Source organism: Wyeomyia smithii, chromosome 1, assembly GCF_029784165.1.
Source record: "Wyeomyia smithii strain HCP4-BCI-WySm-NY-G18 chromosome 1, ASM2978416v1, whole genome shotgun sequence".
NCBI lineage: Eukaryota > Metazoa > Arthropoda > Insecta > Diptera > Culicidae > Wyeomyia > Wyeomyia smithii.
The window spans coordinates 60,138,012-60,155,271 of NC_073694.1; the positions used below are offsets into that span (position 1 = coordinate 60,138,012).

The window sequence follows — 17,260 nt, forward strand, 5'->3', positions numbered from 1 at the left end:
GCCCACAGCAATAGACCTTGTTATAGTCACCTCAGGTATATACCCTGATACCAAGATGAAGGTGCTGGAATACGGTATCGGTAGTCGACACCTAGCAATAGTAACGACAGTAGCGATAAGCGGTAATATACGAACCAAGTATTTTATGAACAGGAAGAAAATTAAAGAAGACGTCTCAAAGATGAGTATTGATACGATAGACAACATAGGAGATATACAGTCCCAGATACGAACTATTATGCGACAAGCCAGACAAAAGAATACACACGAACCAAAATTTTGGTGGAACGAGTAATTGGAAAAAGCGTGGACGACAAAAAAAGAAGCAAGAGCAAAATTTAACAGAACCAGTGGAATTACCGAGCTATTGGAGCTAAAAAAGGCTGAAGGGAAGTTTCTAAGAGAAAAAAGGATCGTGACACAGAATAAATTCAAAGAGTTTGCTAACTCAATAGACCCAACCACGCCGTCGAAGATCATCTGGAATAGCATCAGAAGATTAACCGGCCGAAGCAAATGTAAACAAGAAAACATACTCGTTCACGAAGATGTAAATCTTGCTTCAAGATTTTTGGATAAATACTTTCCTCTAGAGGAAATAGATGGCTACAAAACGACGGGGCAGTCGGCACACGACAACATTCTGACACGAGAAAAATGGGACGACTTTCTCGCTAGAAAAAACCAACAGCAGCTGGGTCAGATGGAATATCATATGAAATGATGAAAATAATGCCTGAAAAGGTACAAAACCTAATTATCAAAGAACTAAACAATATATGGAAAACAGGAACGATACCAGAAAGTATGAAGACCGTAAAAGTTATAGCTATACCAAAGCCTGGCAAATGCCCAGAATCGATAGACGGAGTAAGACCGCTCTCAATGATTAATTGTCTCAGCAAAACACTAAACGCAGCAATATTGGTAGAGTATCACAAATTCTTAGACGAACAAAAGTTGCTACCAGATTTATCCTTTGGGTTCCGCAAAAAGCGATCAACTACGGATTGTCTAAATTTTGTTTCTAACGAGATCTTCAGAATAAAAAATATAGTTTACTGTAGGAAAAGAATGCATAGAGCGGACGATCAGCAATGGCCTGCCACAGGGAGATGTTTTATCTCCCACACTCTTTAACATGTACACAAAATCTCTACACGCGATACAAGTAGAAGGAGTAACATTAGTCCAATTCTCCGATGACTTCGGATCCTGATAGAAGGTAAAAATATCGAGGAAGTGAAACAACGAGCACAAAATTTTATGGATCAATTTGATGCGGAGACCAGAAAACTTAGCCTAGAAATCAACCCGAATAAAACCAAATCCATACTGTTTCAAGCAAACGATAAAGAACTTCAAATTGTAGTGAGAAATGAGGAAATAGAAACTGTCGATCATCATAGGTATCTTGGAGTCCTAATCGACAAGCATTTTAGGCTTGGTAGCCACGTACGCGATCTAAAACAGAAAACTATAGAAAGACTCAATATGTTGAAGGTGCTAAGTGGAATACGACACGGTGGACATCCTGAAACTATGAATTTGATATATATTGGACTAATACGAAACTTTCTAGAATACGGCGTTACAACCAGGGGGGATCTATCTGTCAAAAATCGTGTAACCAACATATTCGGCAACATGGTGTTTGTTTTGGTTTTTGTTCCTTTTGGTCATGAAATTGATCGATGTGAAATATTATAGAATTGGAATGTTTTTCATCAAAACTCGAGAAACCGCGGAAAACTTTCATGAATGTTGTTTAGCTATTCACATTTTTCCCCCATTATTGTTCATAGTTACAAACATCATGGACCAACAAACGTCATGGACCAACAAACGTCATGGACCAGAATTGATCTGCGATAACACACACATATATGAAATTTGACAGCAGTGAATCCCCTCTGGTTACAACATACAGTTCGACTACCAAAAATAATCTCAATTTCCTACATACATTGAATAATCAATGCCTACGTAAGATAACAGGTTGTACAAGAAGCACTACAATAAATACATTACATGCAATCGCAGCGCAACAACCTATGCAGTTTCGAAGAATTTACCTAGCAGGTAAATATCTGGTTAAAAACTGTCACCGCAACACACCAGTTTGGAAGCAGATAATCAAATCGATGAACCTATCAGATGAAACAAAACGATATTCGTATTTAGAAACAATTTCACAGGAACACAGTGATATTTTCCGCAATATGTCCAAGGAAAAAATAATGGAAACTGCTGCACAGTAACAGTCGAACTGGAACTCAATCATGGAGTGTGGAACAAAAAATGCACCTCAAAAAAAATTCTTAAACAACTAACGCTAGGACTAATACACGGAAAGTATGCTGAAAAACAAATAGTATACACGGATGCATCCAAAAATCACGATTTCTGCGGCATAGGTCTATATCACGAAAAAAGCAACACGAAATTATCACTTAAACTAAGAAATAATGTATGTATAACGTCAGCTGAGCTGCAAGCGATTTATTTAGCGTTACAGTTCATTAAAAACATCGGATTCCAAATCGGGACTGACGTTGATAGAAAATTCAAAACACTACGATGTTATCGATGAAATAATTGACAGCATCCTTCAAATGGCAAGAGACACGAAAACAGTACTACAGTGGATACCCGGTCATGCGGACATGAAAGGAAATCAGATAGCAGACACATTAGCTAAAGCAGCGGTGAACCAAGAAACAACAGTTGACAACAAAATTCTACTCAATGACGCGATATTATTATTTAAGAACTTAGTAGAAGAGAAGACGCAAGAGTGGTACGTTAATTATACAGCGGAACAGGGCAAAGGAAAAAAAATTTTTGCATTACAAAATTACCTCAAAAGAGATCCCTGGTACAAAAATTACGGCTTAACAACAGAGAAATTCGGGTATTGAATAGAATCTTTTCGGGGCATGATTATTCGAAATACGGACTCTATAAAATGAATTTAGAAGCTGATTGCTCATGCGAAACGTGCAATCAAATTGAAGATGCTAAACACATCATACTGAACTGTAAAAAATATGCGGATGCAAGAAAAAAGTACGGACTAGACAATCTAAACAGCATAGAAACATTATATGAAGCAAAGAACGTTGAAACGATGAAAAATGTTGTACAATTCCTAAACGATATTGAAAAGCTACTCTAAAATCAAGATTAAAACTTCGAAAGTCAATTGGACTTTAACAAATAATAGTTGGCGATATAGCGGGTCGACGCTGTGCCATACGTCAAATGTAACAGCCTGAAGACTGGGGTGACATTCAGAGATGCCAGATATACAGACAAATCTGTATTACACAGACTTTCTGTGTTGCGATACAGACACGCAAAAGCCTACAGATTTTATACAGACATTTAGTATAATACAGATATTACACAGATATCTGATATTCTACATAATGGTTTTACCAGTATACATAAAAAAACGAACACAAAAACCAAAAGTTACTGTAGCCGTTGCTGGAAAAAGTGAACTAGGAACTGAACACTTTGCTGAACATATTAATCTTGCGTTTTTGAGAGTGAAATCATGACAACGGGAATCGAGTCAGGCTATCGGGGTTTTTATCGGCCCCGTGGGCACTAATCTGCCTGTTTCGCCCCCAGTAACAAACAGCTGATTGTCTCGATCGATTGCCATGCAGGTTATATTGGTAAAAAGACCGTTTGTTCTATTCGGAGCAATATCCAACGTTGAAGAATTGCTTAAAATGTCCCAAACCTTGAAGGTACTATTTTTATAACCGCGAGACTTCTGCCATCATGTATCAGTTTAGCTACATTACGACGAACGACGATTTTTATCACGGGAAAGACTCTTACTTCTATGTGTTACTTAGATTTAAAAGATAAATTAGTTATCGATTAATCTACCAACTATGATAGACTCGAAAAAGAACAATCAAAACAAGCAATAAAACAAAACAATCTGACAGGTCGACAAATAATTAGGTATCAATGTATCGGTAACTTTTTTTCGCAGCGGTATACAGACTTATACAGACATTTTTATGGATTATACAGACTTGCCAAAAAAAAGTCTGGCATCTCTGGTGACATTGCGCATTTCGTTTCGAGTAACTCGAACAAAACTAAATGATCGCTGGTGGGCGTTATGTTTCGTTTTTCGTATTTTTTTGAATTTGCTGGTTGGATTAGCCGAAGGACAAATGACAATGACAGCTCATTTCGAGCTTATAGCAAAACTGGCAGTATGTGACGTACTCGAAAATAGCGAAAATCGCTCGAATCGAGCTGCACAATGCCACCCCTGTTACATGCTAGAATGAGAAGAAGAAGAAGAACTTTGATGGCAGAAAAAGTGCTAAAAGGCGAAAAATGGCCTGTGCTGTAATATGCTGCCAGCGAACAAGAAAATATTGCCCGGACATACATTTTTTCCCGGTTCCAAAGAATGCCGATGCCAGAAGGATTTGGCTTCAACGATGCGGCATTTACGTTAAAGACCCGATATCAAAATTGTTGCTGACCAAGAGAATGTATGTTTGTGATAAACATTTTGAGGTAGGTGCACTCAATTTTGGAACAGTTAGTAGAATAGCACTAAATTTTCTTATATTTTCTAGCCGGATGATTATCGAATATTCAATGTGGAATCGAAAAATCTAAAAGTACGTTTCCGGTTGTATTCAGACATTCTACCACACAAAAACCTGCCGCTTGAATGCTCGGGTGTAATCTATTCGTTTTTGAGCAGTGACGCGGATCCACTTGAATTTGCTGATGAATCAGAAAGAGGCTCAAGCCTTGAATGCACGGCGAAGAGTATCAAATCTCCCGATAGCTGACTAGCCCAAAATCGATTGAAGCACTTCGAGTGATCTTTTGCTTCACTGTCGAAGTGTGATGCTCTGTGCGGAAAACCGAGTGGCAACTTGTCACTGTTGCCAACAAGGTTTGAAAACTTTGAGCAGCAACGTTAATGCCCATGTTAAAAAATTGGTCAAATTTTAGTTTCTTGCATTCTATGAGTTGCAGAAAAGTGCTGTGTGGAGACCAGTTTCACTATGTTTATTAAAAAAAGAACGTTTTTATCTTTCATATTAGTTGTATATTTAAGTCTTTTAAACGTTTGACTTTCCCTGGGCTTGGTGGTTGAGCTCCTATCTCGGGTTCTTATAGCTTTACGGAATCCTAAGATGGAGTCACAAAACTATTGTATGAGAGTTTTGACAGCCCAAGGGCGCGTGCTCCCGGGTGGCGGATGGGAGCTAAGGGAGATGATGAGAGTCAGATACCTATGTTGTAGTCTTTCCTACTCTGATCTCGGCAATCTCCTATGTGAGAAAGTTTCTTAACAATATCAACACTAAAGAATTTTTCTCGCACGTGGACCAGACCACTTAGTGCAAGCTCTTTTCTTGTCTATATCCATGAATGCATTACAGTCCCACATGATACTTCGTTACTTATTAGATAGAATGAATTAATGCTTTTACATTTTTCTGGCAGTGTGACTCATGCATTCATGGATGGACTGTAGTTAAACGTGAACTTAAATTCTTCACTTTTTACTGTTAGTTCCATGTGCAAAGTTGTATTGTTATATGTAGTATTATTTAGTAAACGTGTACGTGGTTTCTTTATAGACTACATCGTTCATATATAGGTACATTCTTTTTCACTTTTCTTTTTTTTTTTTTTTTAATAACTCACGATTTTATTCCGAGTTTCATAATGAAACTTCGAGTTTAGGTGTCTAGATAAGTGTTGAATTCACCAACACAGCGAAATTTGATCAAGGAACCACAGTTCTTCGTTTCAAAGCTAAGTATTATTTTATCATGTTTGTTTTTGTCAATTGATTAGAATATGTTGTTATTATTATGTTCTGTTTTTATTTTGATTATTGTTATTATTTCAATTGTTACGATTATCATTGGTATTATCATTATTTTTATTAGTATCATCATTATTTTTCAGCATAGTAAACTCAACAAACAAACAGACATACATTTACACATACATACATTTACACACACACGCACTCACACTTACACACACCTATTAATTATTCAGAGATCCTTGCCTTTCCTTATCCTTCGGCAGTTAATTGACTAGTTATAACTCAGGGGTCTTGCCAAGATGCTACCCTAACAAGACAGTATTTTTGCAACTTGCCCAGGGTTATTCTAGTTAATTACACAGAATTTAATTGACCAGCTAGTTACTGAGGCTGTGATGCCAATCCTTTCATCACTGGTATAGCATGAATGGTGCCTCATAACACCAGTGACCCGGCCCTTGGCCCCCTTCTATTCCTCACAAATACAAATACAAAAAATTAAACGTTTGACTTTCAAGAGATACTTACAACATCTTGGTGGTAAACATCGATACAAAGAAAGTAAATTATAAATATTTGTTTTTATTTGAAACCCTAGTTGAGAAATACAGCTACAGTTTTAAATGTTCTACTGCAAGATTGAAAGAGAAATAGTAAACTGTTGTTCAACATTTAACTTAGCCTTACACTATCAAAACCATTACAACCCGGTTGATACTCACATCAGGTTTATTTTTCGAAACAGCACCCAAACTGTAAGCTTTAGGTGGACTTTACATTGAATATTTTGTTCTAGTATAACTCCAGACATCAACATCAACATTATGAATGCGGTTACATTGATACGTGCAAAATATATCAGCTGTTCAATCCTTAGGATTTTTCTTGTCTTTCTTCTTTCGTTTTCGCTGCTTTTCATCACCGTGCGATTCCTGCTTCTTGCCAATGCAAACCCGACAGTACCAGTCCTCGTTGGAATCGGGCGGGACTTGAATACCAACGCACACCCAGTGGTACCAGGCGTCGCAACCGTCACAACCAATCATTGGCGTTCCGTCGTCGACGCGGCCGCATGCCGGGCAAATCCATACCACATTCCCGTCGGCATCCTTTACGTTAACAGGAGCACTCAGTGGCGTGGGCATCGTTACGCCTAAGCTAACGGAAAGACTGCTGCTGCTGCTGGCCCCGCCACTACTACTGTGGCTATGCGATTTGGACGATGATTTTGATTCTTTCGTTAGCTTTCTTGATGAATGTGGCGTAGAATCCCCACCTACTGATCCTAAGGTGGACGACATCGAGTGTGACTGTGCCGATTTGAAGCCAGGGCCGGTTGAAAGATTATGACTTGGTGTAACGGAAAACAAATCGATCGAATCGGGCAACGGTTGAATGCCTCGAGGTCTCGGTTTAACAGTAGCTACCTCAGCCATCCCCCCCATCTTACTGGAATGGTCAAGCGATTTGGTTAGCTTGGTGCCTTCTTCTTCCTTGATCTTACTCTTGGGACCGGGTGTTTTGGATTTTGGAGGCCGTGTAACCAGAGCCGATATGCGTGCTAATTCCGGAGATGCTTCGCGTTTGACCTCTAATTTTTCCTCTTTCATCGAACCGCCCAGATCCATCGAGGGGACGTCCGGTGTGTTGGACCGCGGAGACGGATTGGCACTGGAGCCTAATTTGAGCATCAGTTTGGGAACAGCACCGTCCCCGTGGTCACGGGGTTCCAAGCTGCTGACCATAGTCGCGGTTCCCACCGGAATAGAGGAAGCCCCCGCTAGAGTGTCGAGTGTTGCACTACGATAGCCCCCGGTTCCTTCCAGGGCGGCGGCCGCAGAAACCCTTTCCTTTGCTTTTCGTTTTTCCTTTTTGAGCTTTTCCTTCTTTTTCTCTTTTTTCTCCTTCCTACGGAGTTGTTCCTGCAGACCTGGTTCGTCGGACGGTACACTACTGGTGTCAACCGGTGCAGAATCGGTCATCGGTACATCCGAGTGTAATGAATGGGAAGATCTGGAAGAAAGCACTTAAAGTTAGTTTAAACAATATTAATCAACGCTTTATGACAACTCACTTTGGCCTCTCCCGATCGCGATCACGGTTCTTGTTTTTATCCTTTTTGTCCTTCTTTTTCTTGATCTTGCCCTCTTTTAACCTTTTGTCCTTTTTGTGTTCCTTGTTTTTACGTTTTTCTGATTTGTCCTTCTTGTTGCCGATGTCGGTCCCCGAGCCGGCACCCATCGCGGCCATCGTGACGGTTGATTGACTGTTGGTGTCCGAATCGGAACCGATAACAATCGTTTCGCCTAGCGCAATCGGTGCTACAGATGCTGTTGCTGGTGCTACTGTGGCCAACGGTTGATTCAAAGCAGGTGTTATTACCGTTGGGGGCAGTGAGTGCTGCATTGGTTCCGCTGGTATGATGGTTGTTGGTGGAATACCCGGAAGATTAGAATCAAGCATTTTTGATCCAAGCATATGTGGTACTGCCGGAGCGGAAACTGGAACGGTCGGCGGGACAATGGATTTGGACATTGGAAATTTCTGGATGACTGATTGAGCCGGCATGGGATTACAGATGTTGGTGGTTTTTGTGGACAGGTTCAGAGAATGCTCCTGAGGCGGCGGCGGAGGCTGATGTTGGATGGGAGAAGGTCGATCCTTAGGCATTTGTCGCCGACTTGGATTTGGTTTGGAACTAAGAGAAGTAATTGGTTCGATTTGAAGCGATGGCGGCACGAGTGGTGCAACATTGCAGGTGCTTTTCTGCAAATCCAGTGGCGTGTGGGCAAGTTTTGTTTCCGGGTCCAGATTGTCGTAGATGTCCGCTGTTGTCTGGGGCTTAGGTGGGCGTGGGTAACGCAGTAGATTTCCAATATCGAAACGGGGCGGTATTGCAGGCATTCCGAACGGTCCCGTCGGGAAGAAAGACGGTTGACCGGGGAATGGATTAAATAGCGGGTTTTCGGGAATCAAACCGGGTCCCGATGGAAGCGGGAACATACCGAACATGGGATTACGAACCTGTGACGACAGCAGACCCGATGGCATTGCTTGGTTCAGTAGTTTTGTGTATGAAGAAACTGCATCATGCAGAGGTTTCTTATCAATGCCAGCAGCCGACACGGGAGGTTGCTGATGTTGCTGTTGTTGTTGAAACTGCTGCAGTAAGCTTAGTTCATTCAACAACTGAGCGTTTTTAGCCTTTTTCGGGTTTGTGGCGCGAGGCTGTTTTTGTCGCTGCCGTTTCTTTTTCTCTTCCTTTACAGGAGCGGGCAGGCCAAAATTTGAAAAATCACCGAACAGCTGTCCGGGGCCTGCGGATAGTTTGCCGGAATCACTCATCCATGATGCACTAGAACTGGAACTGGACTGCAGCTTGATGTCTGGCGTTTTCGGCATGTTGGACGGGGTTTTCGGGGGCGAAAATTCTCGTGAAAACGAGGACATTAGCCCGATACCGGAATGTTCCGCAGAGTTCATGCTGATGTTAAACGGCAAATCCGGCGAAGAGAGAGTATCCTGGAAAGGGAAGTTTCCAGCAGTCGATTTCGGGAGCCTTTTCTTGTTCATCGGCGTTACTGGAAATTGCGGTTGGTGGGGAGGGCTTTTATCATCGTCGATTATAATGATGGGACCTTGATTTGTGACGGGTGGAGCTCCGGGGGAGGTATCCTTTTTGGCCACCTTCTTGAATATGTTCAGCTTATGTTTCTCCGGGGAAGTGTTTTGCAAAACGGGTCCGCCAGCGGTCGACGAAGGACCCGGAGATGGAGTTATCTCTAAGCTGGGATGCAGCTTCTGCAGAATGTCCAACTGAGTCTGGGCAGAATTATCCGGAAATGTTTGTTTCTGAGGAGTCATCTGTTGCAGTTGTTGCTGTGGCGATGCAAAAAGCGATGGTTGAAACATTCCTGGGAGTGGTTTCTTTCCTGGGGACGGGGAGAACATTTCAAGAATACTCTGAGCGTTGAGAGGTGCCGGAAATTGTTGCATCTGTTCTAGGTATTGTTGCTGTGCCTGTTTCTTAGTAACCTTTGTACGCTTGGGCTTCGGGAGTTTTGGAGGGGTAATTTGATTAGACAGTGGAGAAAGTTGTCCTTGCATGGAGTGCGGTGATGGAAACAAGCTTCCAATGTCCATAGCAGCAGGATTTAATACCATGGTAGGGGGAGTCGTTTGTTTAAGTTTTGCCTGTGCAGGTTGCCTTTTCTTGCGGGGCACTTTCTCCTTTTTTACCTTTTCGAACGGCTTTACTGCTGCTACTGGTATAGAAACCTTCTCGGACTCCGAAGGAGGCAGCTGTATTTCCGGTGGTTTAACGTCCGGCAACGGCGTCGGAGTTTTCGGTGTATGTTCCGGTGCTGTCAAAACAGGCTTTACATCCTCTGCCTCACGATTCGGAGGGGGAGCTTCGATCACATTAGCGGCTGGAGTTACCGGTCTACTAGCAGCCTCTTTTTCACTTCCGTCTTTCTTTTTCTCAACTTTTTTATCTTTCTTTTTTTCCTTTTCCAAAGGCTTCTTTTTAGCTTTTTTCGAAAATTTATCATCCATTTTCGCTATCGGCAGAGCAACCGGAACTGGAGGCGGGGGAGGTGGCGGTTTTGGTTTTTCCTCCGGAATTTCCGGAACTTTGGAATCCGGTAGCTTTCCTTCTCGAGCCGGGGAAATAAACCCCGAAGTCGTCATAATCACACTGCTTATTTCCCTTGTCGGTCGACCTTCCTCTGTAAGAGGTCGGGGTTTCCGCACCGCTTCACCAGTCAACCCTTCAACACCAAACTCGGGCGGACGTTTAAAGGTTAATTCCTCCTGATTTTGACTTGTTTCCATAATCGTTATTTCTTCGGCCGCTACTTCTTCAAATTTTTCAACAAAATCACCCATTTCGGGTTTCACATCTTCGGACGGCACCGAGGTGACAGCCTGCTGCGCCTCTTCTCCCTCCAAAAGCTGCGCCTGCCTCATCTGGCGTCGGTTTGCCTCTTCGAGTTCCTCCTCCGAATCGACCAACATCGGAGGCATATGCTCGGGTATGTGCACCGGTCGGGACAGTACCTCCTTGCTGCCAGGCTTTAGAAAATTCAAGTGACTATCTTTCGGCAGTGGATACTTCGGCACCTCAAACGGCCGAGTAATCGGATCCACAAACTGCAGATACTCCTGCAAATCCCCAAGATTGATACCCATCTCCCGATAGGCCAACGCAACATCATCCAGATTCGGATCGGTTCGATTATAAAGTTCAGCGTAGCGATGGGTCAACCGGGTTATGTCCCGCATATACTGATCCAAGATATCCATCATTAATTCCAGCGGCGTCGTTTGGATCGAGTGCCAGCCAATTGTCTGACATACCTGGGCAACCACCACCTTCAGCAACTGATGCGTGTACCTTTCCGCCATCTAGAACCGATTTTAAATTTACTATCGGCGAACAAAATAACTAATCAAACACTACCTTCAAAGTCTAATTTCATTCGGACTCTGTTATCATCCGTCAAAACAAGCCGAGTTCGCGTTGATCAATCAACCTCACTCTCACACGCTCACTCACTTACTCACGGTATATTTTGCTATCTCGCACGTCTCTTCCACTAGCGAAGGAAGCCAAATGACTAGCGCATCGTGTGAAAAAAATTTCTGTTCAAGTTTATCGGAACATCGCACATATTTATACCGCTAACTAATGGTTTTTCCAACACCGGGTACTATCCGGAACAGATTGTAACTATTTTCAGTCGGTTCTGAAAACGTTTTGTGGGTATATTTTCAATTAACAAACTCTGCCGCACGTAGACGAACTTTTCGCTGGCAATGAATTACGTTTTTGTATCTGTGTGTGAGTATTTTGCAAAATGCGCTTTGGTGTGACTTTTCGTTACTTTTGGTGCGTCGTGATGATGGATGAATAGGTAAGAACATTTTTTTTAGTCTGCTAAAATATGTTGGTGACTTTTCAATCGGTCGTAAGCATAATTCACAGCATTGGAAACAGTGAGTGATTGAAATTTTTACCATTTTGCATTATCATACTTGTGACAAAATAACTCATTCGTTACGTGTTTTGATAGAATATCAATATTATTTTGCTTTTACAGCTTAGAAATTATTTAAACTAAGTTACACACTTTCGGATAGAAATTCAAGAGGTTTTACAAAGATTCTCATAAAATTTTCTAACTTACTGACATCGTTGAATAATAGGGGGCTTAATTTTAAAAAATACCTGTTTTTATACCAATCGAGGACCGACCATTCTACGTAATTTGTCTAACCATTCTAAGTAACTTGTCTTAGATCGAGTTTTCTTTCTTTTTTAAATTGAAAATTATATATTTTTCAAATTTTCACTAACTGGTAAGTAGTGCACAAAGTAATATTGCTGTTTCTGGCCTATGGGCTGGGCCAGATTAATAGTTGTGGGGATCCGGGGGCCCAGTAATATGTCGAGGCTCCTTTTTCTGTTGGTTTTGTCTAAATTTTAGTATTTTTAAAGTTTCACGAATTTTTTTTTTGATTGAATATATTTTTTCGGTAATGGATTGAGTTGAAAAGCATGAATATTTGTGTTATTTCATTCTGCTAAACAACAGATTTTAAAGCTGTTTAAACTTTGCTGGGTTTTATTCAGGACGATTATAGGGATACCATCCGTCCTGATTTAGCAGGACATGTCCTGATTTTGAGATCATATTTGGGCGTCCTGATTTATTTTTCATATTCTATCATTTGTCCTGATTTTTATAAGACATGCAATTATCTTCAATCACCAAGCTCATATTGCAAGGCACAAGTCGGTAAGGTTTTAACAGAAACGTGAATGTTGCCTGATATAAGAAATAGTTGGAGATTGCCCAGTATTTATTTTTTTTTCACTTCTGGTTGCCAGTTCAAATTCGTCGCTGGTAAAAATAAAAACAAAAGGACATTTTTCTCCGATAAAAATCATAAAGTAACATTTCCTGAGGTAAAATTGTAAAATTTGAAGTGATGACCGTTTTGCGGGCTAAAGGAAATAAAGGGGCCTATTACAGTCAACAAGATGAGCAGCGAGTTATTCGCCTGACCAATTTAGATATAACAGATGGTGAGTCGTCTGGATCTCGGACGAGTCTGCGAAACTGCTCCACTCGGCTGTCACCAGCCAAATTTCATACGCGTTTCCTAATACAACATTTTGCTCGTCAGTGGCTCTAGGCGATGCAAATTGCTCGCCTCGTTACCTGTAATCGGTCCCAAAATCAGGAAAAATCTGCATTATTTTTGAAATATCTGGGAGATTAGACATTAGACCTGTCTATCTTGATACATGTTCAATAATGTGGATAATTCAGATAAATTTCGATACCTGACCACACAACGCTCACTACGTAAATTATTTCTTTGTTACCTGAGTGAAGTGAATAGTGTTAAACATTTGACAATTTTTATATTTAATTTTAAACAGTTTACGTGTGCTGAATTCTTTGGGGACATACAAATTCCTGAAACTTCAAAGTTGCTTGATAAAATTGGATCGTTCGAGATACATGTTGAATAAATTAACAACCGAATAGCATTTTTAAGTGCAAATCACATACCACCAGTTTAAACCAGAATAAAAATAATTTGGATCAAATTTGTGCCGAAAAAATAGATGTCCTGATTTGTACTTCTGACCAGATGGTATCCCTAAACGATTATGATGTTAAAAATGAAATTTTTATTCTATTAACATGATTGCATTTTTCCATCGATTTCACTAACGATTGTTATCTGATGTATTGTTTATGATTCATTTTCCTATCTCAATCCCATGTAAAATTCAGGCACTGAATCAGGCAATGAAATTTCATCTGGTAGCTAGTACGCAGCTAAAAAGAAATCATAAACCGAAAGGGAAAACAAAGTTCACTTACTGTGAACACTGCTGTGAAGCAAAATGTTACTTGTTTTAGCACGGAATAATGAGCGCTGACATTATTCAGATACTGAAAATATCAGGCAGTTGGTTGGTCGTCTCACACCCAGCGATGCCAGATTGGAAGACATTTTGCCTACATTCAAAATATTTTTCACGTTATAGTTACCGGAATATAGTTCACTATCGTTTTCTAGTAGATTCTACGTGATTGTCATTTGAGTTCATCATGGCCTGGTGAGATGAATTATCCTTTCAAACTTATTGCATGCATTTCATGTGAGTTTCACGTAGAATTCATCTACTGGTAAACGACGAATTTGCATACCTGAGTGATTTATTACGCAACATATTCTGATAATTTCTCAAACCCGTTTCCTAGCTCATAAAAATTAGAGAAATAAATGAAAGTTGTACATTTCGTAAAACGCGATTGCTGTCAGATATCTGTCAGACTCAGGTATGCAAATTCGTCAAATCGTAAATGAATAAAACAATATAAAAACTGATAAATATTACGACATTCCTAGGGTTTGTTATTAGAGATGGTCGGGTTCCGGGTTTTCAAACCCGAAACCCGAGCCCGACCCGTACCCGACGGGTTCGGGTCGGGTTCGGGTTTGAAAATGTCGGGTTCAGGTCGGGTTTGTGTATGAAAACCCGAAACCCGACCATAAAATCTATAAAATCTCGGGTTCGGGTTTCACAATTTCGGGTTTGGGTTTCAAAGAAATAAAATTTTCGGGTCCGGGTCGGGTTCGGGTTTGAACGAAAAAAAAAAGTTTCGGGTTCGGGTCGGGCTCGGGTTTCGACCGAAAAAAAAATTTGGGTTCGGGTCGGGTACGGGTTTGAAAAACATCAAACCCGACCATCTCTAATTGTTATTGTCCGCTGCAGCTGTTTTTGTTCAGGTAACTCTTTCACCTTTGAACTGAAGCTGTGTGAAACCTGTAAGCTCAAGTCTCGAGTTTATTAGGATTTTTCGAAAATTCACTTATTTGCAAACGACCTAGAAATTCTGTTTTATGTTCAGAATTAGACAACAGCTTCGTCATTTTGATTTCTGGTTCGTTTCGCACAAAACAATGACAGAAAATAAACAAGTATAGGAACTTTCACGTAACAATAACGTGGAAAATATTTTGAGTGTACGATGAAAACATCCATTTTTGTGACAACAACGTGAAGACATTGGAGAAAACATGTAAAGATATTGAAAAATATGTGAACGACCCGAATTTTGCATTAGTGCATTAGTGGTGACCTTTTTTTGCTCGACAGTTTTCGATTTTCTGGAAAGGGCTTCGGGTAGGAAGGCATTTTTTCGCGGACTATACATACTTTTGAAAAAAAAAATCCCTGCTCTCACACCAGATCGCGGTGAACAAGTGTGTTCGAGGGTTCTAGAGAGAAAGGAAAAATCATGCGCTCACTCACGTCAGATATCGTTACTGTGCACAGTAACACAGTCATGAAGCATTCTCAGCTGTCAATATTCCGTTTGGTAAAAAGGGCAAAATTTCGTAAACCTCTTTTCTTTTCAACTGCGTACCACGCTTATCTCAAGAACTAAAGCTATATTTAGAGTTCCAAGCGAAGTGAAAATCTCATACAAAATGTTCATTTTTTCACGCTCGTGAAAAATGCAACCTGCAAAAATTTCACTTCGCTTGGAACTGTAAACAAATTCGATCCAGCGAAATCGAAGGTTGTGGATCTCATCTTTTTCACTGGGGTTTACTTTTTTCACGCATGCAAACGGTAGTGAAAAAAGCAGCAGCAAGCGAAAACTTGCGTGCGTTTATATTCTGTCAATTGCAGCCAAATTTCATTTCGCTCGGAGTGTAAACTCGTGAATTTCGCTTCACTTAAACTGTAAACTGCTGGCTGGAGAACTACCTGCGTGTTCCACAAACGGGTTTTCACGACAGATTTCGCTAGCGAAAATTTACGCTTTTTCACTTGTCAAATTTTTCACTTCGCTTGGAACTGTAAACTATGCTTAAGCAGTTATCTTTTTTCTAACACTGGCGTAAACCTAACGAAAACAAATCTAGGAAACAATTTTTGAACTATTTACTACAATAGCTATCTCTCTCTTTTTGTTTGTAGGTTTTATTCTTGGTCTTCATCTTTTTATTCTTTCATTAGTGTCCGTTTAAGGGGTTATATACCGAAAATTTAAACTTCTTGAGAACATTTTCACCGATTTTCATAAAGATCTAAGCAATAGGGAGAAAGTTAGCGCAATTTGAAGCACGCCTCACCACGGCCGCATAAGCTAAACTTGAAACTTTATACGCGTTTATCTCGGAATGGTGTTTCTCAAAAAACGACTTTGCCGTGTTTACGATTGCGGTAAAACTACTGAATCGATTTTCTTCATCTTTTTTTAATGTTCGTTTTTAAATACCCTGGTCGTTGAACGATCGTTTTTTGATACATGAAGTTCAACTTTGTCGAAAATAAAATTTTCAATGCAATTTTCAGCGCTCAAAACATGTTTTTTTCGGGAAAAACGTTCCCTTTTGCAATGAAAACAAAATACTTACGAGAATGATCGTTCAAATATCCGGCACACTTCTAAACTAATGATTTAAAATGAGTTTTTTGATTTTAGTTGATCTGCTGAGTCTCAATCGTAAACACCGCAAACCTATGCAAAAATACACAATAATTTTTTTCTTCAAAAGCTAAGTAGTAGAAATAAAATAGGCAGATGCTTTTCCCGAGCATGAGGTTGAAAACGTTTCATGCAGGGGATTAGTGTGACTGTCAAACTGCTCACATTATCCATCTCATAGACCTTCCTATCTGCGCTAGTATTAGTGCTCGATTTCACTAATACAAGTTTTATTTTTGGTTGCAAATAATCAACACGCTGGTGGTAACAAAAAATTTTTATAATTGCCATTGACTTATTTTCGAATAAATATGTTTATAAATAAAAAAAAAAAAACAAGACTTAACGTTTGTTTTCGGGAATGCAGTTCGTAACAAACTACAACAAAAAACTAATTTTGGTTTCTATTATTTCTTGGCTCTGCTAAACAATTGGGTTGTTTAGCTATATCAGTTTTATATATCATCTGAAAAATCTGCATTTTCTGAGTAAAACGTGATTTAAAAATGATGATTATGATATAAATATTATATATTATGATATAAAGTTTTAAAAAATCACGTATTGCTCAGAAAATTACACTCTTTCAGATGATATATAAAAATCGGAAATCCGTGAATAGCTAAACAACCCAATTACTGTATTTTTTTACTGTGCCTATATTATATTATGATATAAATATTATGATATAAAGTTTTAAAAAATCACGTATTGCTCAGAAAATTACACACTTTCAGATGATATATAAAAATCGGAAATCCGTGAATAGCTAAACAACCCAATTTCTGTATTTTTTTGCTGTGCCTCATTCTACAATACAAACACAGCTGCCAGCACTGGCCCTGAATGTCACCGAATCGCGATAACCTCTTCATTTTGGCCTTCTCTCCTC

The 17,260-nt window shown here is 40.0% G+C and overlaps 1 protein-coding gene and 1 long non-coding RNA gene across 2 annotated transcripts; one reads left to right on the forward strand and one right to left on the reverse strand.

Annotated features, from left to right (window-relative positions):
* The first annotated feature begins 4,194 nt into the window (after positions 1 to 4,194).
* LOC129730806 (uncharacterized) lies at positions 4,195 to 6,715 on the forward strand. Its single transcript, XR_008728924.1, has 2 exons — positions 4,195 to 4,557; positions 4,620 to 6,715. It is a non-coding gene; the product is annotated as an uncharacterized LOC129730806 (long non-coding RNA).
* On the reverse strand, positions 6,406 to 11,682 carry LOC129730799 (transcription initiation factor TFIID subunit 3). The gene is made up of 3 exons (XM_055690378.1): positions 11,304 to 11,682; positions 7,914 to 11,248; positions 6,406 to 7,852 (listed from the first exon to the last, which is right to left on the reverse strand). The coding sequence occupies exons 2-3, from the start codon at positions 11,246 to 11,248 to the stop codon at positions 6,706 to 6,708; spliced, it is 4,482 nt and encodes a 1,493-aa protein (XP_055546353.1). The 5' UTR covers positions 11,304 to 11,682; the 3' UTR covers positions 6,406 to 6,705.
* Between the last annotated feature and the right edge of the window lie 5,578 nt (positions 11,683 to 17,260).

Excerpts from the sequence above, each read along its gene's own strand:
- LOC129730799 (XM_055690378.1), bottom strand. The coding sequence starts at position 11,248 with ATGGCGGAAAGGTACACGCATCAGTTGCTGAAGGTGGTGGTTGCCCAG. Across the intron at positions 7,853-7,913 it reads CGCGATCGGGAGAGGCCAAA|ATCTTCCCATTCATTACACT; the intron begins GTGAGTTGTCAT and ends GCTTTCTTCCAG.